The sequence below is a fragment of the Erythrolamprus reginae genome, chromosome 8 (genome assembly GCF_031021105.1).
Source record: "Erythrolamprus reginae isolate rEryReg1 chromosome 8, rEryReg1.hap1, whole genome shotgun sequence".
Taxonomy (NCBI): Eukaryota; Metazoa; Chordata; class Lepidosauria; order Squamata; family Dipsadidae; genus Erythrolamprus; species Erythrolamprus reginae.
The window spans coordinates 51,778,672-51,803,231 of record NC_091957.1 but is presented as its reverse complement, the minus strand read 5'-3'; the positions used below and the strand labels follow the sequence as shown (position 1 = coordinate 51,803,231).

At 40.2% G+C, this 24,560-nt stretch overlaps 1 protein-coding gene across 3 annotated transcripts in view; it reads left to right on the top strand.

Moving 5' to 3' along the window:
* Positions 1–5,019: 5,019 nt before the first annotated feature.
* KLHL4 (kelch like family member 4) overlaps positions 5,020–24,560 on the top strand; it is a 46,618-nt gene continuing 27,077 nt past the window's right edge. The window contains exons 1-2 of one of the 3 annotated variants that reach the window (XM_070759881.1): positions 5,020–5,133; positions 6,161–6,870. In XM_070759881.1, the coding sequence (XP_070615982.1) occupies positions 6,443–6,870 (428 nt within the window). In that variant the 5' untranslated portion in view covers positions 5,020–5,133; positions 6,161–6,442. Of the gene's footprint in view, positions 5,134–5,827; positions 5,882–6,013; positions 6,871–24,560 lie in introns of those variants that run through there. The other 2 variants (XM_070759882.1, XM_070759880.1) reach the window with 2 other exon arrangements.

Genomic DNA, 24,560 nt, shown 5'->3' with positions numbered 1-24,560 from the left:
CCAGATGGCTGGGGCCGCCACAGAGAAGGCCATTCCTCCCCCAACTCTGTGGGACCTAATTGGCAGCTGGGATTTGTGCAGCAGATGGATTTGTGGGATTTGTATGGCAACTTAATGATTGTCATAAGGGTCAAATATTCAATTCCCACATCAATGCATGAATCTAGCAGATATAATTATTGTGATGCTTCCTTTGCATCACTTATTGTCCCTTCTCCACACAAATAAGTTGTTCTCCTTTTTTTTATACACAATGCCCTGATTTTTAAAACATGCACCAAACCTTCTACAGAGTTTCCCTTTCCTCCAAAAAAAAAAAGAAAAAAGGATCATCTATACAGGAAGTGTTATTTTTATTTTTATTTTGTAACCCAGTTTTAGGAATACTCGAAGGAGAGAAAGTCAGAAGACGGGATTATTCTTTTCAATTGAGGTTGCATCTGGTTAACAGAAACCAAAGCCAGAGAACATCCAAAGCACAAAGACGGATTCCTCACTTTGTTCCAAGCGGTGGCTTATTGAATAAACCATAATCAATCAGGCTTACAGAAAGCCTACGCTATCAACTGTGAAGGTCAAAGTACCGAAGATGAAGAAATAGCTTGCTACCAAAAAATAAGGAGGGGAAAAAATACAAACCAACAAATTTTATTCCAATAACAGATCTTCAGCTTGGTCAGCTTGTTATTTGAAAACAAGTGATGAAACAATATTCCTCCGATGAAGGTTCTAAAATTTGAGTTTTGGTTGTCGCCTGTTCTGTCGGGCTCTCTGGTAGACTCCTCCCGAAAATTCACAGGTACAAATTTCAGACACACACAGGTTTGAAAATTCAAAACAATGTACTTTATAATGAAAATTCAAATAAGCTAAGCCCTCTTTTGATATAGCAAAGAGCACTTGTCTCCAAACAAACTGGTAATTTGTACAAGTCCCTTATCAGTTCTGAGATACTTAGCTTGCAGCTGTGAGGCAATTCACAATCCTTCTTCTTTCACAAAGTGAAACACACTTTGCTCTGGTTTAGTTTCAAAGCGGGGAAAAATCAGCACACAAAGGTCAAAGTCAGTAAAGCAGTCACGAAACACAATGATCAGATAATCCTCCACAATGGCCAAACCACAGGCTGCTATTTATAGCAGCCTCACTAATTACCACAGCCCCACCCAACCACAGGTGGCCTCATTTTCTTTGATAATAATCTCTCAGTTGTTGCTGCCTATGCATCGCTCTCCGCATGCGTGGCTGTATCATTAACTCTTGTTCTGAATCCAAGGAGGAGCTAGAGAATTGATCTCCTTCTGAGCTGTCTGCCACACTCTCCTCCTCCCTGTCACTCATGTCTTCTTGGTCAGAGGAGCCTTCATCAGCAGATTCCACCGGGGGCAAAACAGGCCTGCAACATGTGGATGTCTCCCGCACATCCACAGTCCTTGGGGCAGGAGCTGGGCCAGAGCTAACCACAACATTGCCCAGCCCTGTTATAGATATAGATCATCAATGATGATCTTAATGTATGACCTACTCATGAAGAGGACTCATAAGTGGTATGAAGAGTGTTTACTACACATAAGGATGCCACTTTATTCAAAGTCCTTCATTCCTCGTCTCACAACAAAATACCTTACTCCACCAGAATTGAAATTCTTGGTTTAGACGACTTACAACTCCATCGTCTCCGTTCCGACTTAATTATAGTTCATAAAATCATATATCAAAATGTCCCACCTGTTAATGACTACTTCACCTTCTACCGCAACAACACACGAGCACGAAATCGATTTAAACTAAATGTCAACCGCTCCAAACTTGACTGCAATAAATATGACTTCAGCAATAGAGTAATCAATGCCTGGAATGCACTACCTGATTCTGTGGTTTCTACTCCTAACCCCAAAAACCTTTAACCTTAGACTATCTACAATTGATCTCTCCTCCTTTCTAAGAGGTCTGTAAGGGGCATACATAAGCGCACCACTGTGCCTGTCCTATTGTCTACTTTTTATCATTACTTATCTAATGTTTAATACGTACAAATTATCACCCTATAATTGTTTGACAAATAAATAAATAAAATAAAATAAAATAAATTACAGAGATTTGCCACTGACATCACCCACTGTCCTGGGGATTAGATTAGATTAGATTAACAGAGTTGGAAGGGACCTTATAAATCATATATCGTCTGGTGCGCCCCAGGGGAAGAGCCTTCTCTGTGGTGGCCCCGGCCCTTTGGAGATCAGAACCACCCCCACCCTTCTTGCCTTTCATAAGCTATTGAAGACCCACCTATGTCGTCAGGCATGGGGAAATTAAGATACCCCTGGGCTTATATTGTCTATGTATGGTACGATTGTGGTGCATTGGTTTTAGATGTATTTTAATATATTGGATTTGTCATATTGTTGTTTTTATTGTGAGCCATTCTAAGTCTCCGGAGAGGGATGGCATACAAATCTAATTAATAATAATAATAATAATAATAATAATAATAATAATAATAATAATATAGTCCAACCCCCTGCCCAAACAGGAAACTGTAGTGTACATCATTTCTGACACATGGCAATACAATCTCTTCTTGAAAGCTGAATTTCAAACCTGTGGAAGCAGTATCTCATCCTGCAAACCTCATGGATATACAATGTCTATGGAAATTCTCGATCGTCCAGCTAGTGGTTCTCCCATAGGTGTTTTTCCCCAAAAATAATCAACTAGGGTGGGTGGCACAGTGGTTAGAGTGCAGCAAGAACATAAGAACATAACATAAGAACATCAGAGGGGCCATGCTGAATCAGGCCAAAGCCCATCGAGTCCAGCATTCTGTGTCACACAGTGGCCCACCAATTGTACATGGGGAACTTGAGCAGATAGAGAAGGCAAAGCCCTCCCTTTCCCTTGACCCCCAACAAGTGGTATTCAAGGGAATCCTATCTTCCTCAACCAATATAGAGGCGCCACTTGGACATCTGTTTCAATAAAGGAGAGAAGGAAGGAAGGAAGGAAGAAGGAAAGAAGGAAAGAAGGAAGGAAGAAAGAAAGAAAGAAAGAAAGAAAGAAAGGAAGGAATATAAGAACATAAGAAGAACCACACTGAATCAGGCCAAAGCCCACCGAGTCCAGCATTCTGTGTCCCACAGTGGCCCACCAATTGTACATGGGGAACTTGAGCAGCTAGAGAAGGCAAAACCCTCCCTTTCCCTTGAACCCCAACAAATGGTACTCAAGGGAATCCTGTCTTCCTCAACCAACATAGGACATCCGATTCAATAACCACGGATACACTTGGCATCCATGAATCTATCTAATCCTGCCTTGAAGCTATCAAGGCTGACAGCTGTCACAAACTCTTCTGGAAGTGAATTCCATAAGCCAATGACCCTCTGGGTAAGGAAATATTTCCCTTTATTTGTCCTCGCTTTCTTACCTGCAAGACCAGGGTGGCACAGTGGTTAGAGTGCAGCATTGTAGGCTACTTCAGCTAACTGCTAGCTGTAGTTCAGCAGTTCATCTCACCACCGGCTCAAGGTTGTCTCAGCCTTCTATCCTTCCAAGGTGGGTGAGGACTCAGATTGTTGGAGACTAGACTTTCAATCCTGGGCCTAGAAAGCCTAGAACTAAGACACCTTAAACAAGATCTTAGTATTGCCCACAAGATCATATGCTGCAATGTCCTGCCTGTCGGCGACTGCTTCAGCTTCAACCACAACAACATAAGAGCACACAACAGAGTCTGCGAAGAGGGGCGGCATACAAATCCAATAAATTATTATTATTAATTATTATTATTATTAAACTTAATATTAACCCCTCCAAACCTGACTGTAAAAAATATGACTTCAGTAACCGAATTGTCGAAGCGTGGAACTCATTACCGGACTCCATAGTGTCATCCCCAAACCCCCAACACTTTACCCTTAGATTATCCATGGTTGACCTATCCAGATTCCTAAGAGGTCAGTAAGGGGCGAGTACAAGTGCACTAGAGTGCCTTCCGTCCCCTGTCCTATTGCTCTCCTATATCTCCTATACCTTTCTTCTATTCCTATATCTCTTCTTCTATTCTTTCATTGATATGTTCTATTACTATACTGTATCTTCTTTTCTTTCTTAGATATATTTTACTATGAGTATCTCCTCTATAACCTTCATCACGTATTTTACTATGTGTGTATATATATATATATATACCCACTAAAACCCTTATTGTGTATTGGACAAAATAAATAAATAAAATAAATAAAAATAAATAAATAGGCTGACTCTGTAAACCGCTTAGAGAGCGCTGTAAAAGCACTATGAAGCAGTATATAAGTCTAAATGCTGTTGCTATTGCTAACTGAACTGTCTTTGAAACCATCAAGAATGTCCAGTTGCCTTTGGGAAAAGCACTTTTTGGACCCCAGAAGATTGCCAAGCTGACACTACATTGCCCTGCGTGGCCTGAAGTGAGGAAGGCTGGGAGTTGTAGTTTATTAACCTCTGGAGGGCCACATGTTTTTATCCCTGCCATATATGAGAAGGATGCGTGTTTATTGAACAGAAGAGATGAGAAGGATGTTTACATAGGCACGGAGCCAGGAAACTGTGTTTTGCTTTCAAGTGATACGGTCCTTCAGATGGGGTGGAGAGGAAGAGGTCTTCAAGGTTTTCCCCTGCCTGACTTTTGTATGATAAATGTAAAAATCCACACCTAGAAACTCAATGGTGGTTGGGTTGGAGAAGGGGGAGGGGAGAGGGAGAGAAATTGATTTTATGCAAAAGCATGGCATGGATTTTAAATGCTGTCTCTTTCATTTAAGGCAACATTACATGATGTATTCCCACTTACTTCGTAATTTACCAAAAGGTTCCCGTACTGCAGAATAGGCTTAAAGGGAAGTCGAGCCTCTAGAGAACCCATTGTTAGTAAATCTAAAAAAATTAAAAAAAATAAGCTCCATAAAAACCATTCTCCCATTAAAACTTATCTTGACTGGAAAAATAAGCCTCATCAATTTCAAGAGGCCTTTTTTCCCCTTTTTTTTCTTTTTTGCTAGCAGGCCAAATTTAGAATCCAGGAGGGGAGAGGATGCACACACAAAAATTGTAGCCAGGCAGAGTGCTGGATCAATAGATGGAGTTTAACAGCAGGTAAAGCTTAACCATGGTTTGAACTGAGATATAAAAGAAAGAGAGAGAGAGAAGGAGAGAGAGAGAGGAGGGAGAGAAAAGAAGAGAGAGAGAAGGAGAGAGAGAGAGGAGAGATAGAGAGAAGGAGAGAGGAGAGAGAGAGAAGGAGAGAGAGAGAGGAGAGATAGAGAGAAGGAGAGAGGAGAGAGAGAGAGAGAAGGAAAGAGGAGAGAGTAGGAGAGAGAGAAAAGAAGAGAGAGAGGAGGGAGAGAGGAGAGAGAGAGAGAAGGCGAGAGGAGAGAGAGAGAGAGAAGGAAAGAGGAGAGAGTAGGAGAGAGAGAAAATAAGAGAGGTTGCTTTCTAATTCCAAATTTTTGAACTGTAATATGAAAGAAAGAGAGAGAGAGAGAAGGAGAGAGAGAGAGAAAATGAGAAAGAGAGAGGGGGGATAGAGAGAAAATAAGAGAGGTTGCTTTCTAATTCCAAATTTTTGAACTGTGATATAAAAGAAAGAGAGAGAGAGAGAGGAGAGAAAGAGAGAGAGGGAAGGAGAAAGAGAGAGAGAAAGAGAGAGAAAATAAGAGAGGCTGCTTTCTAATTCCAAATTTTTGAACTGTGATGTGAAAGAAAGAGAGAGAGAGAGAGAAGAAGAGAGAGAGAGAAAATGAGATAGATAGAGAGAGAGAGAAAATAAGAGAGGTTGCTTTCTAATTCCAAATTTTTGCAGAGGAAGAAGTATGTGTGACTGTGTCAGGAGCTGGATGTCCAGGTGATACAAATACAAATGCCTTGTTTTTCTGGTTGTTGCTTTTTTTAAAAAAACAAGCCACTGAAGTTGCAGAGAACGATCCCTTAGCATGATAGCAGGGGAGGTTATATATTTCAGAGCACCGTGTGACAAGGCTTCGTGTGCGCGAGTGTGCGCGAGAGACCGAGAGACAGGGGGAGAGAGAGAGAGAGAAAAGCTAGCGGCAGATGCTTGCTTTTGGAAGCTGAGCTGAACGACTTGTTTTAAGGTCTGACCTCATCCTTTTCTCCCTCCCTCCAGAGAGGATTCATGATTCCTGCCACCTCTGCAGCCGGTGAGATTCGAGAGAGGGACAGAAGTGTTTGGAAGACCTGCGAAAGAAAGGAGAGAGAGGCAAAGTCAACCTCTTCGACGGAGGGGATGGAGACCAGCGGTTGAGCAACTCCGGAGATAAACAAGACCCTGTTTCCTTCTTTAAAAAAATTACACACTTTTGTGTGTGTTTGTCTGTGTGCTTGGTTTCTGGACTGCCTTTCCTTTCCATCCCCCCAACATCCCCTCTTTAACCTTCAACTTGCCAAGATGTCAGTCTCCGGAAAAAAGGAATTTGATGTGAAACAGATCTTGAGACTTCGCTGGAGATGGTTCAGCCACCCGTCTCAGAACGCCACCAGCCCCGGCGTCTGGCTGCAACAGGAAGGATATGAGCACCGAGGGACCTCGGTTCAAAACAGGCTGAAGAATCACTCTTGGGATAGGAGCCGGCTGAAAAAGAACAGCAGCCCTCTCCATCCCAATCTCTTGGCCACGCCAGCAGCCGGCCTGAGCCCTCTGCCCCAGCAGCCGGCTTCGACCTGCCCCCAGGAGAACCATCCCACACCTTTGCAGGTACCCGAGGAGACGCCGAAAACAACAGACAGCCCCGATCTGGGCGAGAAAGGAGAAGGCCGTGAAAACAGCCAGGAGTTACACATGATTACCGAAGAGGACAGCAATGAGTCGGTCAAAAGGTAGGAACTTTTTGGAATGCACAGTCGAGATGCCCTGGTAGAGTTACAGCTTGTATAACCTAAGAATAACCGGCTTGGTGGGCATAAGCAATAGCGATAGTGCTTAGACTTGTATACCCTTCATGGCATCAGACCAGATTATCTCCGGGACCGCCTTCTGCTGCACGAATCCCAGCGACCAGTTAGGTCCCACAGAGTTGGCCTTCTCCGTCAACTAAACAATGTCGTTTGGCGGGACCCAGGGGAAGAGCCTTCTCTGTGGTGGCCCCGGCCCTCTGGAACCAACTCCCCCCAGAGATTAGAATAGCCCCCACCCTCCTTGCCTTTCGTAAGCTCCTTAAAACCCACCTCTGCCGTCAGGCATGGGGGAACTGAGATATTCTTTCCCCCTAGGCTTCTACAATTTATGCATGGTATGTTTGTATGTATGATTGGTTTTATAACAAGGGTTTTTAGCTGTTTTAGTATTGGATCGTCACATGCTGTTTTTACCACTGTTGTTAGCCGCCCCGAGTCCATGGAGAGGGGCGGCATACAAATCCAATAAATAAATAAATAAATACCGCTTTACGCAGTGAAGGGCTACCGAAATTTTTAACGACCACACTGTGGGCATGGCTTGTGCAGGAGGCCCTGTGTTTTCTTTCAACATCTTTCAGGGCAAATTGGGTGCTCTGGAGTGGAGCTCTATTTTCGCTAGCCCACTGCGTTGTCCCCCATCCGGGCAGTAGCCCACCCCTGGCTTTATGGTGCTTTACAGCCCTCTCTTAAGTGGTTTACAGGTTTATAAGGTTTGCAAGTTTAAAGAGCCTCAGTGGTGCAGTGGTTAGAGTGCAGGATAGCAGGCTACTTCTGCTGATCACCAACTGCCAGCAGTTTAGAAGATCGAATCTCAGTAGGCTCAAGTTTGACTCAATCTTCCATCCTTCCAAGTTCGGTAAAATGAGGACCCAGATTGTTGGAGGCAATAGGCTGACTCTCTATAAATCGCTTAGAGAGGGCTGTAAAGCACTGTGAACCGGTATATAAATCTAAATTCTATTGCTATTTACTTATTTACTTATTTACTTATTTACTTATTTACTTATTTACTTATTTACTTATTTACTTATTTACTTATTTACTTATTTACTTATTTACTTATTTACTTATTTACTTATTTACTTATTTACTTATTTACTTATTTACTTTTATTTATTTTATTTATTTATTTTGTCCAATACATAATACACATTGAAGAGAATAGATATGTAATAATATAAATAAAGAAAAGAATAGAAGAAAAGATATAAAAGTATAGGTGAACATATTTGAAAGGAAGAAAAGATAAATGAGATAAGGAGAGACAATTGGACAGGGGACGGAAGGCACACTGGTGCACTTATGCACGCCCCTTACTGACTTATTTACTTATTTACTTATTTACTTATTTACTTATTTACTTATTTACTTACTCACTTACTCACTTACTCACTTATTTACTTATTCATTCATTCATTCATTCATTCATTCATTCATTCATTCATTCAATCTTTATGCCGCCCTTCTCCTCAGACTCAGGTCAGCTTACAACATGTTAGCAATAGTACTTTTTAACAGAGACAGCATATTGCCCCCACAATTTGGGTCTTCATTTTACCCACCTCGGAAGGATGGAAGGCTGAGTCAACCTTGAGCCGGTGATGAGATTTGATTTATTATAGAGTCAGCAGTTTGCCCCCAACAATCCAGATCCTCAAGGGTGGGCTGCTGCCCAGACCGGGAGGGGACACACGCAATGGGGTAGCAAAAATGGAGCTCCACCCCAGAGCACCCAATTTGCACCGAAAGATGTTGAAAGAAAATGCAGGACGTCCTGCATAAGCCATGCCCACAGTGTGGTAGTACAAAATTTGGGTAGCCCTTCACTGTGAGTCCTCATTGTACTGACCTCGAAAGGGTGGAAGGCTGAGTCAACCTTGAGCCTGTTGAAATTTGAACTGCTAAATTGTAGGCAGCCGGCAGGCAGCAGGAGTAGCCTGCAGTACTGCATTCTAACCACTGCGCCACCACGGCTCCATCCCAACGTTTTGGGGTAAGACACATACTCAAAATTAATAGCAATATGATGACCCAGGATAAAGTACAAATGGGAAGGTCGCTGCCCCCCTCCACCTCCCAAAGTCTACACCAGGGGTGGTCCAACCTTGGATACTTTTAAGACTTCTGGACTTCAACTCCCAGAATTGCTGGCTGGGGAATTCTGAGAGTTGAAGTCCACAAGTCTTAAAGTTGTCAAGGTTAGATAACACTCTACAATTGGACTCAGTGGAGGGAGGGTTTGGAGACAGGGGGGGGGAGGAAGAGGATGAATTCATGGCTGGGTCACATACCCAACCTGAAGGTGTTCAAGTCCAAGGTATTCCTCTAGAAAAGATGGAGTTTTCGACCCGGTTCCTTGCTCTTGAAATGAAACTAAACCAGAGTTGAAATGCTCATTTCCTCTGTTGCAACATAAACAAAGCATTAAAAAAAGTTTGGGGTGGGGTATTTTGGTGTGTGCTGTGCAAAATTGGGTTATGTTTTATGCCTCAGAGAGAGATGACTTAGGGGGTGGGGGGAATATTCCTGCTTCATCTGTTTCTATCCCTCGCTTCTTCTCTGAGCCTTTTCAATAGCTCTGCAGAACATTTGATCCTTGGGAAATGAGCCCGTTGCAAATTATGCATTGTAGAGCTTTGAATGAATGGAACACATTGGGATATTCTGACTCTATAAGACACCAACACATTTACACCAACACACACACGCACATATACACACACACTATATTTGTACAGATGTACGTACACTTCCTGCTTTTAATCTCGCTGCAGCTGTTCATTGCCTCATTCATAAAATATAATTAACCTTGAACTGGGGTGGGATTACAGCTTCACGAAGGTTGACATTTTGCCTGTGTTCATCTCCAGGGCAGTTTGTTTTGAGATGAAGCTGTGGTTGCACGCTTACGTTGGGACCGAGCTTCTTGAAATCAAGTTAAACGTTTTAACGGTTCAGTAGGACTTGAAAATGTAGGTCTGGGCAAACCTAGTGGGACAACAACTTTGCTGTTAATGAACAATAACACTGGGGAACAATTTGTAACACACTTTAAAGTTGAGCTTGATGTTTGAGCTTTTTTATAGTTAATTAGGCATGCTGGTTTCAAAACTGTGGTTAGTTTTCTTCTGCCATGTCAAGTTTGTTCTCTACACCTTATATATATATTTATTTTATTTTATTTATTTATTTTTTCCAATACACAATGAGGGTTTTAGTGAGTATATATCTATATACACATAGTAATATACATGATGAAGATTATAGAGGAGATACTCATAGTAAAATATATCTAAGAAAGAATAGAAGAAGAGATATAGGAATAGAAGAAAGGTATAGGAGATTTAGGAGATATATATTGTTTAGTATTAGCAACACCACCTAGCTTTGTGTCATCAGCAAATCTGACAAGTTTTCCTTCAATTCCTTCATCCAGATCAGGGGTAGGCAATGTTGGCTCTTCTATGACTTGTGGACTTCAATTCCCAGAATTCCTGAGCCAATCATGCTAGCTCAGGAATTCTGGGAGTTGAAGTCCACATGTCATAGAAGAGGCAACTGATCTAGATCATTAGGTTCCTGGGCCCTGATCTGATTTTTGAAGGAGAACTTACTCGACGCGATCTAAGGGGCATCTAATTTTATCTATCTATCTATCTATCTATCTATCTATCTATCTATCTATCTATCTATCTATCTATCCATCCATCCATCCATCCATCCATCCATCCAACCAATACACAAAACACATTGAGGGGAAGGGGCATGAAGTATTACATACAAGGAAAAGATATGAAAATGGAGGAGGAGATATATGAAAGGGAGGAAAGATATATAACATATGGGATAAGGGGAGACAAATTGAACAGGGGATGGAAGGCACACTGGCGCACTTTACTGACCTCTTAGGGACCTGGCGAGGTCAATCGTGGATAGTCTAAGGGTGAAATGTTGGGGGTTAGGGGTTGACACTACTGAGTCAGGTAATGGGTTCCACGCTTCGACAACTCGATTGCTAAAGTCATATTTTTTACAGTCGAGCTTGGAGCGATTAATATTGATTTTGAATTTGTTGTGTGCTCTTGTGTTGTTGCGGTTGAAGCTGAAGTAGTCGTTGACAGGCAGGACGTTGCAGCATATGATCTTGTGGGCAATACTTAGATCGTGTTTTAGGCGCCGTAGTTCTAAGCTTTCTAGACCCAGGATTGTTAGTCTGTTTTCGTAGGATATTCTGTTTCGAGTGGAGGAGTGAAGGGCTCTTCTGGTGAAGTATCTTTGGACGTTTTCTAGGGTGTTGATGTCCGAGATGTGGTATGGGTTCCAGACAGATGAGCTGTATTCAATGATGGGTCTGGCAAATGTTTTGTAGGCTCTGGTGAGTAATGTGAGATTGCCGGAGCAGAAGCTGCATAGGATCAGGTTAACAATTCTGGAAGCCTTTTTGGCGATGTTGCAGTGGGCTTTAGCACTTAGGTCGTTTGATATTAGTAATTCAACAGTTATTTTCTCGCAGTGACCCATCAGAAACTTGAGAGGTGTTGATGATGGTCAGATATGCGGATGCTTGCTACCTGCAGCGAAAGCCATTTCAGTTTTCAGGTCACACCTGTCCTTTCTATACAGGTGACATTGAATCGGACCCACAAACAAATAGCAGTGTGAGCTTATGTCAGGCGCCCGTAATGAGTTCTAATCAGCATCCAAATAAGGTCAGGGTTGACTGTGCAGAAAATCATTAAATCCTGAGTCTGCAGACCGGCGGTACAAGACCGAGAAAATGATGTCCAAAGACCCATGACAGTTTTAGCTTCTGTTGTCTCCACCCGGGATGATTCAATCAATGGTTTATTGTGCTTTTATTTATAATGAGATGGAGACGCGTGGAGAATGTTTATTGAAGTTAGCACACTGATATGCTTTTTAAATAATAATAATAATAATAATAATAATAATAATAATAATAATAATAAAGATCTATCTCCGCCACCCAATTTGGAATAGCAATTTACCAGGAAAACCATCTTGGCTTATAGTAAAAAAAGAAGAAGTATTATTTATTTATTTATTTATCTATCTATCTATCTATCTATCTATCTATCTATCTATCTATCTATCTATTTATTTTGTCCAATACACAATGAGTGTTTTAGTGGGTATATATCTATATACACATAGTAAAATACACGATGAAGGTTATAGAGGAGATACTCATAGTAAAATATATCTAAGAAATAATAGAAAAGAAGGTATAGTAATAGAACATATCAATGAAAGAATAGAAGAAGAGATATAGGAATAGAAGAAAGGTATAGGAGATATAGGAGAGCAATAGGACAGGGGACAGAAGGCACTCTAGTGCACTTGTACTCGGCCCTTACTGACCTCTTAGGAATCTGGATAGGTCAACCGTAGATAATCTAAGGGTAAAGTGTTGGGGGTTTGGGGATGACACTACGGAGTCCGGTAATGAGTTCCACGCTTCGACAACTCGGTTACTGAAGTCATATTTTTTACAGTCAAGTTTGGAGCGGTTAATATTAAGTTTAAATCTGTTGTGTGCTCTTGTGTTGTTGTGGTTGAAGCTGAAGTAGCCGCCGACAGGCAGGACGTTGCAGCATATGATCTTGTGGGCAATACTTAGATCTTTTTTAAGGCGACTTAGTTCTAAACTTTCTAGGCCCAGGATTGAAAGTCTGGTCTCGTAGGGTATTCTATTTCGAGTGGACGAGTGAATCTTTATTTTTTTCATCAAAGGTTCTCGAGAGAGTAAGGGGAAAAACATATGGGAAATGAGGTAGAAAGGAAAAGATAATTGGGTATTTTTTTGGGGGGGGGAAGTCAGCTAAGCTTATCAGAAAGAGAGCCATGAAATATGTAATGCTCTGTGGAAACAATAATATCTTGCCACCCAGAAAGTTATCCTGTATGCCATTAAAATATAGAATAGAATAGAATAAGAAATAGGAAATAAATAGGAAAGAGGAAATAGAATAGAGTAGAGTAGATAAATAGGAATAGAATAGAATAAAAGAGAATTCTTTATTGGCCAAGTGTGATTGGATACACAAGGAATTTGTCTTTCGTGCAGATGCTCTCAGTGTACATAAAAGAAAATATAGATTTGTCAAGAATCATAAGGTACAACACAATGATTGTCATAGGGGTCAAATAAGCAATGAGGAAACAATATTAATAAAAATCTGAAGGATACAAGAAATAAGTTACAGTCATACAATCATAAGTTGAAAGAAATGGGTGATAGGAATGATGAGAAAAAACTAGTAGTAACAATAGTGCAGACTTAGTAAATAGTTTGATAGTGTTGAGGGTATTATTTGTTTAGCAGAGTGATGGCATTCAGGAAAGAACTGTTCTTGTGTCTAGTTGTCTTGATGCGCAGTGCTCTATAGCGATGTTTTGAGGGTAGGAGTTGAAACAAATTATGTCCAGGATGTGAGGGGTCAGTAAATATTTTTTCCGCCCTCTTTTTGACCTGTACAATATTCAGGTCCTCAATGGAAGGCAGGTTGGCAGCAATTGTTTTTCCTGCAGTTCTGATTCTCCTCTGAAGTCTGTGTCGGTCTTGTTGGGTTGCAGAACCAAACCAGACAGTGATAGAGGTGCAGATGACAGAGCAGAGCAGAGTAGAGTGGAGTGGAGTGGAGTGGAGTAGAGATCTATAAGGTCCCTTCCATCCTCGTGAATCTATATTTCTACAGTATAGCTACTTAATGTGAATGCAATAACCTCCTGCTCTCTATGTCTAATAACAGCAATAGCACTTAGACTTATACAGTGATACCTTGTCTTACAAACTTAATTGGTTCCGGGACGAGGTTCTTAAGGTGAAAAGTTTGTAAGATGACACAATGTTTCCCATAGGAATCAATGGAAAAGCGATTAATGCATGCAAGCCCAAAATTCACCCCTTTTGCCAGCTGAAGCGCCTGTTTTTGTGCTGCTGGGATGTCCCTGAGGCTCCCCTCCATGGGAAAGCCCACCTCCAGACTTCCGTGTTTTTGCAATGCTGCAGGGGAATCCCAGCAGGGGAATCCCAGCACCGCAAAAACGAGCGCTTTGCTGACAACGGAAGTCCGGAGGTGGAGTTTCCCAGCGAAGGGAGCATCAGTGAAATCACAGCATTGCAAAAACACCGAAGTCCTCGAAACCCCACCTCTGGACCTCTGTGTTTTTATGATGCTGCAATTTCACTGAGGGCCCCTCGCTGGGAAAGCCCACCTCCAGACTTCCATTGCCAGAGAAGTGCCCGTTTTTGCGCTGCTGAGATTCCCCTGCTGGGATTCCCCTGCTGGGATTCCCCTGCTGCATCACAAAAACACGGAAGTCCGGAGGTGGGGTTTCCCATGGAGGGGAGCGTTAGGGGAATCCCAGCAGTGCAAAAACGGGTGCTTAGCTGGCAATGGAAGTCCGGAGGCGGGGCATCCCAGCGGTGGCGGTGGGTTTGTAAGGTAAAAATAGTTTGTAAGAAGAGGCAAAAAAATCTTAAACCCCGGGTTTGTATCTTGAAAAGTTTGTAAGACGAGGTATCACTGTATATTGTTTTACAAGACTTTATAGCCCTCTCTACATGGTTTAGAGAGTCAGAACTTGGGGCACCCAGAGTTCCCTTCCAATGCATTTATTGGTCAATGAACATGTAACCATTGAATCCCATGCTGGTGACATGGAAATAGCTTGTTGTGCATTACAATTCCTGTTGTGAACTCATTTCTTACCTTTGTGTGACTGTAGTTGATCTGCAGATTAGAAAGAATGTGTAGAAAAAAATGTTTAGATGGCCAGTTTCCCCTGAAGGACCTTTACAGTGGAAATTTTGGAAGCCTTAGGCATGATCGGAGCAAATACTTTAAGTACTTGTTTCTTGTTCACCAACTATTTCAAGCTAGGCATTTTTTCTAAGAACCTTTCTACTACATTCATGCATCCTTCCTCCCATACCTTGTTCTGCTTTCCTTCCGTGATTAGAATTAATACTCAATTTCCATTGGACTTTCCATGTTATAATCAATCTCTCTATTCCTCTGTCTGTCTGTCTGTCTGTCTGTCTGTCTGTCTGTCTGTCTGTCTGTCTATCTATCTATCCATCCATCCATCTCTCTATCTATCCATATATCCATCATTCATCAACTTAGCGTATCTATCCATCCATCCATCATCCATCCGTCTGTCTGTCTGTCTGTCTGTCTGTCTGTCTATCTATCTATCTATCTATCTATCTATCTATCTATCTATCTATCATCTATCTATTTATCTATCTGTCTGTCTGTCTATCTATCTATCTATCTATCTATCTCTCACTTTCTCTCTCTCCATCCATGCATCCATCCATCTATCTATCTATCTATCCATCCATCTATCGTGTATATATCCATACATACATCATCTATCATCAGTCCATCCATCCACCCATCCATTACCTACCTACCCACCATCTATCTATCTATCTATCTATCTATCTATCTATCTATCTATCTATCTATCTATCTATCTATCTATCTATCGTTATCTATCTCTATATCTGCCTGCCTATCTATCATCAATCAATCAATCAATCAATCAATCAATATCCATCCATCCATCTATTTATCTATCTATTATGACATCCTTCTCCCCCACAATGTTACTCTGGCTTACAAGTTATAAGACAAGTAAAAAATAGTTAAAATATAGAATATTGTTAAAAGCTATCTGAAAATATACTGTTGTTAAAAAAAAATACCCCCATGATCTTCCCTTTCCTTCACGCAAAATAATTTCAGAAACAATTTAAACTACATTTGGACTCTTTGGGGCATTTTCTGTTCTTTCCTTTTCTAAATGCGGTCATTCACCTCTTCCTAAAACCGACAATGTAATTTCTGATTTTCCATCACGTCTGTTTTTTGCTTCTGTGTCTGTTTTTTTCTGTCAACTTTGTCTCAATAACTAGCATCTTTCTTGCCTGGATATTTTAGATCCACTGTTTCCATGGCCATCCACAATGCTCATATTCTGTCAAGTTGGTTTCCTAGCCAACCTCAAACCCTGTTTCTACTCAGAAAGTGGCAGGATCTGTCAATTTCTTCCCTTGCAATTCTTCTTGCTGGAATAGAAACATAGAAACATAGAAGACTGACGGCAGAAAAAGACCTCATGGTCCATCTAGTCTGCCCTTATACTATTTCCTGTATTTTATCTTACAATGGATATATGTTTGTCCCAGGCATGTTTAAATTCAGTTACTGTGGATTTACCAACCACGTCTGCTGGAAGTTTGTTCCAAGGATTTACTACTCTTTCAGTAAAATAATATTTTCTCATGTTGCTTTTGATCTTTCCCCCAACTAACTTCAGATTGTGTCCCCTTGTTCTTGTGTTCACTTTCCTATTAAAAACACTTCCCTCCTGAACCTTATTTAACCCTTTAACGTATTTAAATGTTTCGATCATGTCCCCCCTTTTCCTTCTGTCCCCCAGGCTATACAGATTGAGTTCATGAAGTCTTTCCTGATACGTTTTATGCTTAAGACCTTCCACCATTCTTGTAGCCCGTCTTTGGACCCGTTCAATTTTGTCAATATCTTTTTGTAGGTGAGGTCTCCAGAACTGAACACAGTATTCCAAATGTGGTCTCACCAGTGCTCTATATAAGGGGATCACAATCTCCCTCTTCCTGCTTGTTATACCTCTAGCTATGCAGCCAAGCATCCTACTTGCTTTTCCTACTGCCCGACCACACTGCTCACCCATTTTGAGGCTGTCAGAAATCACTACCCCTAAATCCTTCTCTTCTGAAGTTTTTGCTAACACAGAACTGCCAATGCTATACTCAGATTGAGGATTCCTTTTCCCCAAGTGCATTATTTTACATTTGGAAACATTAAAGTGCAGTTTCCATTGCTTTGACCATTTATCTAGTAAAGCTAAATCATTTACCATATTACAGACCCGTCCAAGAATATCAACCCTATTGCACACTTTAGAGTCATCGGCAAATAGGCAAACCTTCCCTACCAAACCTTCCCTTATGTCACTCACAAACATATTAAAAAGAATAGGACCCAGAACAGACCCTTGTGGCACACCGCTTGTAACCTGACTCTGCTCAGAATACTCACCATTAACAATAACTGTCTGATGTCTATGCTTCAGCCAGCTTGAAATCCACTGAACTATCCAGGGATTAAGTCCAATCTTCACTAATTTATCTATCAGCTCTTTATGTGGAACCATATCAAAGGCTTTGCTGAAGTCCAGATAGGCAATATCCACGGCACCACCTTGATCCAACACCTTTGTGACATAGTCAAAGAAATCAATGAGATTAGTCTGACATGATTTGCCTTCAGTAAAGCCATGCTGATTTGGGTCCAATAAGTTATTGTTTTTTAGGTGCTGATTTATCCTCTTTTTCAGTAGAGTCTCATAAATGCTTGCTCAAATAACAGAGACCAAAGACAACAGATAAAAAAGCCACTGCACTATATAGTAATAGAAAGAGCCCTTAGACTTATATACTGCTTCTTGGTGCTTTTACAGCCCTCTCTAAGCAGTTTACAGAGTCAGCAAGGTGAAAACTGGTAGTCAAATTATTTTTTCCCTGTTTTCCTTCCCCCAAATTAAGGTGCGTCTTTTACTCAGGTGTTTCTTATACTCTGAAAAATGCAGTAACTCATAGAATTCGTGGAATAACAGAGTTGGAAGGGACCTTGGAGGTCATCTAGTCCATTTCCGAAAAAGAGTTGTCCAGTTTTCAAAACCTCCAGTGTTGGAGCACCTACAATTTCCAGAGATAACCCGTTCCATTGATGAAGCCGTTCTCAGGAAAAAGGAAGTTCTTCCTTAGTTCTCGGTTGTTTCGCTCCTTGATTAGTTTCTACCCATTGTTTCTTGTCTTTGACTTATTTGGGCTTTACATTACCACCTATGGTGGTCGTGTCCAGTAATTAACCAGGATTCTGCTGCACAAATTCCAGCGGCCGGTTAGGTCCCACAGAGTTGGCCTTCTCTGGGTCCCGTCGACTAAACAGTGTCGGCTGGCGGGACCCAAGGTAAGAGCCTTCTCTGTGGCGGCCCCAACCCTCTGGAACCAGCTCCCCCCAGAGATTAGGACTGCCCCCACCCTCCTTACCTTTCGTAAACTTCTTAAAACCCACCTCTGCCATCAGGCTTGGGGGAGCTGAGACATCTCCCCCTTGCCTATGTATTTTTATGTATGATATATTTGTGTGTATGTTTTTTATATACTGGGGCTTTTAGGCTTTTTAATGTAAAATTGTTATTTTAGATTTTAATATTAGATTTGTTACTATATATTGTTCTTTTGATTGCTGTGAGTAACCCCGAGTCTGCGGAGAGGGGCGGCATACAAATCTAATAAATAATAATAATATTAATATTAATAATAATATTAATAATAATAATAATAATAATAATAATAATGAAATTTTGGAATATGATCAGTAATTGGATAAAGGAAATGACAGAATATGAATTAGAATTTAAGCCAGAAACCTGTCTTCTGGGGATCATGAGAGGGCAACATACAAAAATGAATTATTATTTTATAAAACATATATTCAGAAGAGAAGGATTTAGGGGTAGGGATTTCTGACAGTCTCAAAATGGGTGAGCAGTGTGGTCAGGCAGTAGGAAAAGCAAGTAGGATGCTTGGCTGCATAGCTAGAGGTATAACAAGCAGGAAGAGGGAGATTGTGATCCCCTTATATAGAGCGCTGCTGGTGAGACCACATTTGGAATACTGTGTTCAGTTCTGGAGACCTCACCTACAAAAAGATATTGACAAAATTAAATGGGTCCAAAGATGGGCCACAAGAATGGTGGAAGGTCTTAAGCATAAAACGTATCAGGAAAGACTTCATGAACTCAATCTGTAGAGTCTGGAGGACAGAAGGAAAAGGGGGGACATGATCGAAACATTTAAATATGTTAAAGGGTTAAATAAGGTTCAGGAGGGAAATGTTTTTAATAGGAAAGTGAACACAAGAACAAGGGGACACAATCTGTAGTTAGTTGGTGGAAAGATCAAAAGCAACGTGAGGAAATATTATTTCACTGAAAGAGTAGTAGATCCTTGGAACAAACTACCAGCAGACGTGGCTGGTAAATCCACAGTAACTGAATTTAAACCTGCCTGGGATAAACATATATCCATCCTAAGATAAAATACAGGAAATAGTATAAGGGCAGACTGGATGGACCATGAGGTCTTTTTCTGCCATCAGTCTTCTATGTTTCTATATATTAACGGCGCAAACATGGAAGGATGAAGCCCCACCCTACAGAGATAATGGCAATAAAGAAAATGTTGGATTGTACAGGAATGAGCAGGTTTACTATAGAATTGCAGAACCGTGTGTTAAAAATTGTATATATGGCTTCAAAATAAGAATAGGAATAAATAAACAAATATATAAATAAACAGCAATTAGTCATTAGTAGTTGTAAGAGTCCTTGTAAATATAAATATTTAAAGATAAATGCCAATGGGAAAGGATTATTGATAAGAGTTGGAACACAATGCATTGAACTTGATATGCTGATGCTAGGGAAATGTAAGTGAACAGTTATTTGAATGATTTGTTAATGTCTTTTATGTGTTTGTATTGTTTAAAAAAAACCTAATTTTTTTTTAAAAAAGAAAAACCTTTGGGGTGGTCCCTTAAATACTGGAACACTGCTCTCATGTCTACCCTCGTCCTTATTTTCTCTAGATTAGACGTACCCAGTTCTTGCAACCGTTCTTCATAAGTTTTAGCCTCCATTTCCCCAATCATCTTTGATTTTATTCCCTGTAATCTTTTCTAGAGTCTCAACATCTTTCTTTCTCATCTGCTTAGTCTGATGTATCTCCTTCTGGTTGTCTTAAACAAGGAAGGGCCAACGTGGAAACAATACATGTTTATTTCAACCGTTTTCCTCTGTTTAGGATGAAAAAAAGAAATGGAACAGAAGGGCCTTTTCCCCTCTTGCCATTTATAGTTCATCAAACCTTTCAACTTTGTGAACATTTGGTTAACGTTTGAGAAAAGCAATTTTTTGGAAAGATTCTGCAGATCATAAATGAAAGACAACCTAGTACATGCAGGAAGAGTAAGAGTAACAAAGTGGTGTTTGGACCAGACTGGATTTCAATCAACAGGCAACTGTACACTCATTTTTAGAAAGACATAAAACAGTTTATAGAAATGCAGTCTAAAAGCATTTAAGCACTAATGGGCAATTAATGGTTATTTGATGGTTGAACAATGCATTTCTAAGCTATTTATAGGAGGCTATAACATGTAAACATGTCTTGAGGTTTAGAAGGTTGTCCTTACTTTTTTACTTTGTGTTGTTAGCTGAATAACAGAATATCAAAGTTGGTAGGGACCTTGGAAGTCTTCTAGTCCAACCCCCTACTTGGACAAGAGACCCTACCCTACTTCAGACAAATGGTTAACCAACATTTTAAAAACTTCCAGTGTTGGAGCATTCACAACTTCTAGAGGCAAGCGGTTCCAGTGGTCAATTTTTGCTAACTGTCCAGAGTTTTCTCCTTAGTTCTAAGTTGCTTCTCTCCTTGATTAGTTTCCACCCATTGCTGGGGAAGAGGAGAGGAGAGGGAGGTAGGAAGAGTGAGAAAGAAAGAAAGAGGGAGGGAGAGAGAGAGAAAGAAAGAGAGAGGAAGGAATGAAGGAAGAGAGAGAAAGAAAGAAAGAGGGAGGGAGAGAGAAAGAAAGAGGAAGGAAGGAAGAAAGGAAGAGAGAGAAAGAAAGAAAGAAAGAGGGAGAGAGAGAGAGAGAGAGAGAGAGAGAGAGAGAGAGAGAGAAATAGAGAGAAAAGGATGGAGGAAGAGAGGGGGGGGGGAAGAATGATTTTTTTTGCTCCATATATACCAAATTTTTAATCAAGACACGCGCACACACCCGGTCAATGTTTACAAACTTTACAAATGTTAAAATCTGGTCACTTTACCCTAGTCCTTCTTTTCATTAAACTAGCCATGCCCAGTTCCTGCAACCATTCTTCATGTTTTAGTCTCCATCCTCTAATCCTCTTTGTTGCTCTTCTCTGCACTCTTTCTAAAGTCTCAACATATTTCTATGTCTATACTCCAGTATTAACGCCTGGTTCTAAGCAATATTGATTTTTACAGATGCATTGCCCCTATTTTTAAATGCAGAATCTATCGTTCATTTTCCCCCCTTATAGGCTCTGTCACCTTCCCAATCAGTTCTGCTGCAAATAAGAATAAATTAACTGCTTAAGTAGCCTTGAATTTCAACAAGAAGGGGGAAAAAAACCCAGGCTTCATGTGAACTACCCTGAAGTTTCATAGGAAATTGAGCTGTCACTTGGTTTAATAAATAGTAGACTGTTATCTTTCTTGGCACCTTCAAGTAAACTCAGAAAGTCAAGCAGTTCAAGGTTATAAATCTGCAGCAGTCGTAAATTTGTCAAAGAAATTTCATTTTCAATTCCGGTTTTCCAAATAATGTCAAATAATGTCAAGTTTGATGGAATGGCAACCATCATTGAAGGGAGAGAAAAGTTGCAACACAGTCCCCCACAATATATCCAGGTTTCCAAATTGAATATTGTGGTTTAAAGCAAAATCCAAACTTGGTCTATGAGCATATTATTTTATGGTTATGCAGAGTTTGCTTGAGTAAACTGTATTTCAGAGCCTGGCAACTTAAAGCATTAATCAACTCTTGAACTAATCAACCTATGGCAGGCATTTTTTCCATGTTAACATAGGATCCATAAATGAAGGTAGCTATGTTCCTGTGGGTGGGGTGAAAGACACTTAGATTCAGAGCCGAATTCTCAATGTTGGGACAGACTCAAAAACAGGAGGACGTCATTCTGCCTTTCTTCTAGTTCAGAAGACACAGAAACACAAGTTCAAAACACAGAAGACCTGATCCTTCTGTGTTTACTCTGCTAAATGGCTCACCATGTCTTTCTGCTGTTCTTCTGGTTCAAAGATCTGATTCTTCTGTGTCTACTTTGCTAAATGGTTCGCCATGGTCTCCTTCTGCCCTTCTTCTGGTTCAAAACTTGGTCCTTCTGTGTCTCTACTCTGCTAATTGGCTCACTGCCCTTCTTCTTGTTCAAAGACTTGATCCTTCTGTGTCTCTACGCTAAATGGCTCACCATGTCCTTCTTCTGGTTCAAAGACTTGGTCCTTCTGTGTCTCTATGCTAAATGGCTCACCATGTTCTTCTTCTGGTTCAAAGACTTGGTCCTTCTTTGTCTACTCTGCTAAATGACTCACTGCCCTTCTTCTGGTTCAAAGACTTGTCCTTCTGGTTCAAAGACTTGGTCCTTCTGTGTCTACGCTGCTAAATGGCTCACCATGCTCTCCTTCTGGTTCAAAGACTTGGTCCTCCTGTGTCCCTACGCTAAATGGCTCACCATGTCCTTCTTCTGGTTCAAAGACTTGTCCTTCTGTCCTTCTGGTTCAAAGACTTGGTCCTTCTGTGTCTACCTTGCTAAATGGCTCATCATGATCTCCTTCTGCTCTTCTTCTGATTCAAAGACTTGGTCCTTCTTTGTCTACTCTGCTAAATGGCTCACTGCCCTTCTTCTGGTTCAAAGACTTGGTCCTTCTGTGTCTACGCTGCTAAATGGCTCACTATCTTCTTCCTTGTTCTAGGAGAGTTCTTAAGACATTTTATATACATTTAATTTTTTTTTCCTCTCTCCATTAGTCTTCCCAGTCTTTCATATATATATCCTTCACTGAAGAATTGGCTCATCTAAGAGTGTGTGGCTATCTCATTTAGAAACACACAAAAATTGCTATTTACCAGAAGCCCAGTTTCCTACTATGAAATGTCATTCAAAAACCTAGCGAGTTTATTGGCAACTTGCTTAGTAAAAAAAAAGAGCTGGAGCACAATTTATTATTTATTTCTATCCTCTGGCTCAAAGAGTCCAGGTGAGCAACCTTTCGATAAAACTCATGAAATAATCATCATAGCATAAATATTAAAATAGTGGCATAAGAAGAGGGAAAATGTAAAAATATATCTTGAGTCACATATACTATTCTTTTGTTCTGGCTCTTGAAATCCAACCATTATTAAGTTCTGCAAGATTTTGAGTGGCGGAGGGAAGGAAGGATCCTAAAAGAGAAAGGGAGAGAGAGAAAAGGGAAAGGAAAAAGGGAAGGGGAGGAGGGGAGGGAAGGATTTGAGTATTGCCCACAAGATCATGTGCTGCAACGTCCTACCGGTCAATGACTACTTCAGCTTCAACCGCAACAACACAAGAGCACGCAACAGATTCGAACTTAATATTAACTGCTCCAAACTTGACTGTAAAAAATATGACTTTAACAATCGAGTTGTCGAAGCATGGAACTCATTACCAGACTCAGTAGTGTCAACCCCTAATCCCCAACATTTCTCCCTTAGACTATCCACGATTGACCTCTCCAGGTTCCTAAGAGGTCAGTAAGGGGCGTACATAAGTGCACTGGTGTACCTTTCGTCCCCTGTCCAATTGTCTTTCCTTTATTTCATATATCATATATATTTTCATCCTTTCATATATCTTCTCCTCTATTTTTACATATTATCTTTATATATATTACTTCATGTCTATTCTCTTCCATATGTATTGTGTATTGGACAAATGAATGAATAAAAGTAAAATAAAACAAAATAAAATAAATAAAATAAAATAAAATAAAATAAAATAAAGTAAAGTAAAGTAAAATAAAATAAAATAAAATAAAATAAAATAAAAAATAAAATAAAATAAAATAAAATAAAATAAAATAATAAAATAAAATAAAATAAAATAAAATAAAATAAAATAAAATAAAAGGATGTATTGGCAATGCAATAAGATGGAAGGTTGAAACAATAAAATTAGTAGTGGAGCATGATTGTGTTTTGATTATTTTTACACAACTGCATCTCACTTATGTATACAGTTTTAGCAACAACATTGCTCAAATTTCCTAACAGAAATGAGATCAGCCTTCAGATCCGCACAAAATGTCCAATCTTTTCATGTCATCTCCAGCCTGCAGCCTTTTTCTGTTTTTCTTATCCCAAATAAAATCACACTTCAGTGTAGATTTGGGCATCTCTCCTTCTGTTCACCAGTATTCAAAGCTGCCAATGCCTATTAATTTCTGTCAGTGTCTTTTATAATCAGGACCCAAAGAGAGAATGCAAGCTGATAAATTGCTAAAATACACAAGTGAGAGAAAGGGTTTATTCTGACCCCCCCCCCCCCCAATATGGTGAGATATTCCTTTGCATTAAGTTTTCAGAGCAGCCTAGACAAATTCTGCAGTCCAACTTCTGTAGGACTAAAATTTAACATTTTATAGCCAGGGGCTGAATTGGTGAGGTTCTATTATTAGATTATTTTTAGATTAGCTCCTGCAGCATGTTCAGATCTTAATTCAAAGACTCAATAAACCAATCAATCAATCAATCAAGAAAGAAAGAAAGAAAGAAAGAAAGACTCAATCAATCAATTAATCAATCAATCAAGAAAGACTCAATCAACCAATGGATATTCAATCAATCTATCAAGACTCAATCCATCAATCAAGACTCAATCAATGAAGACACAGTCAG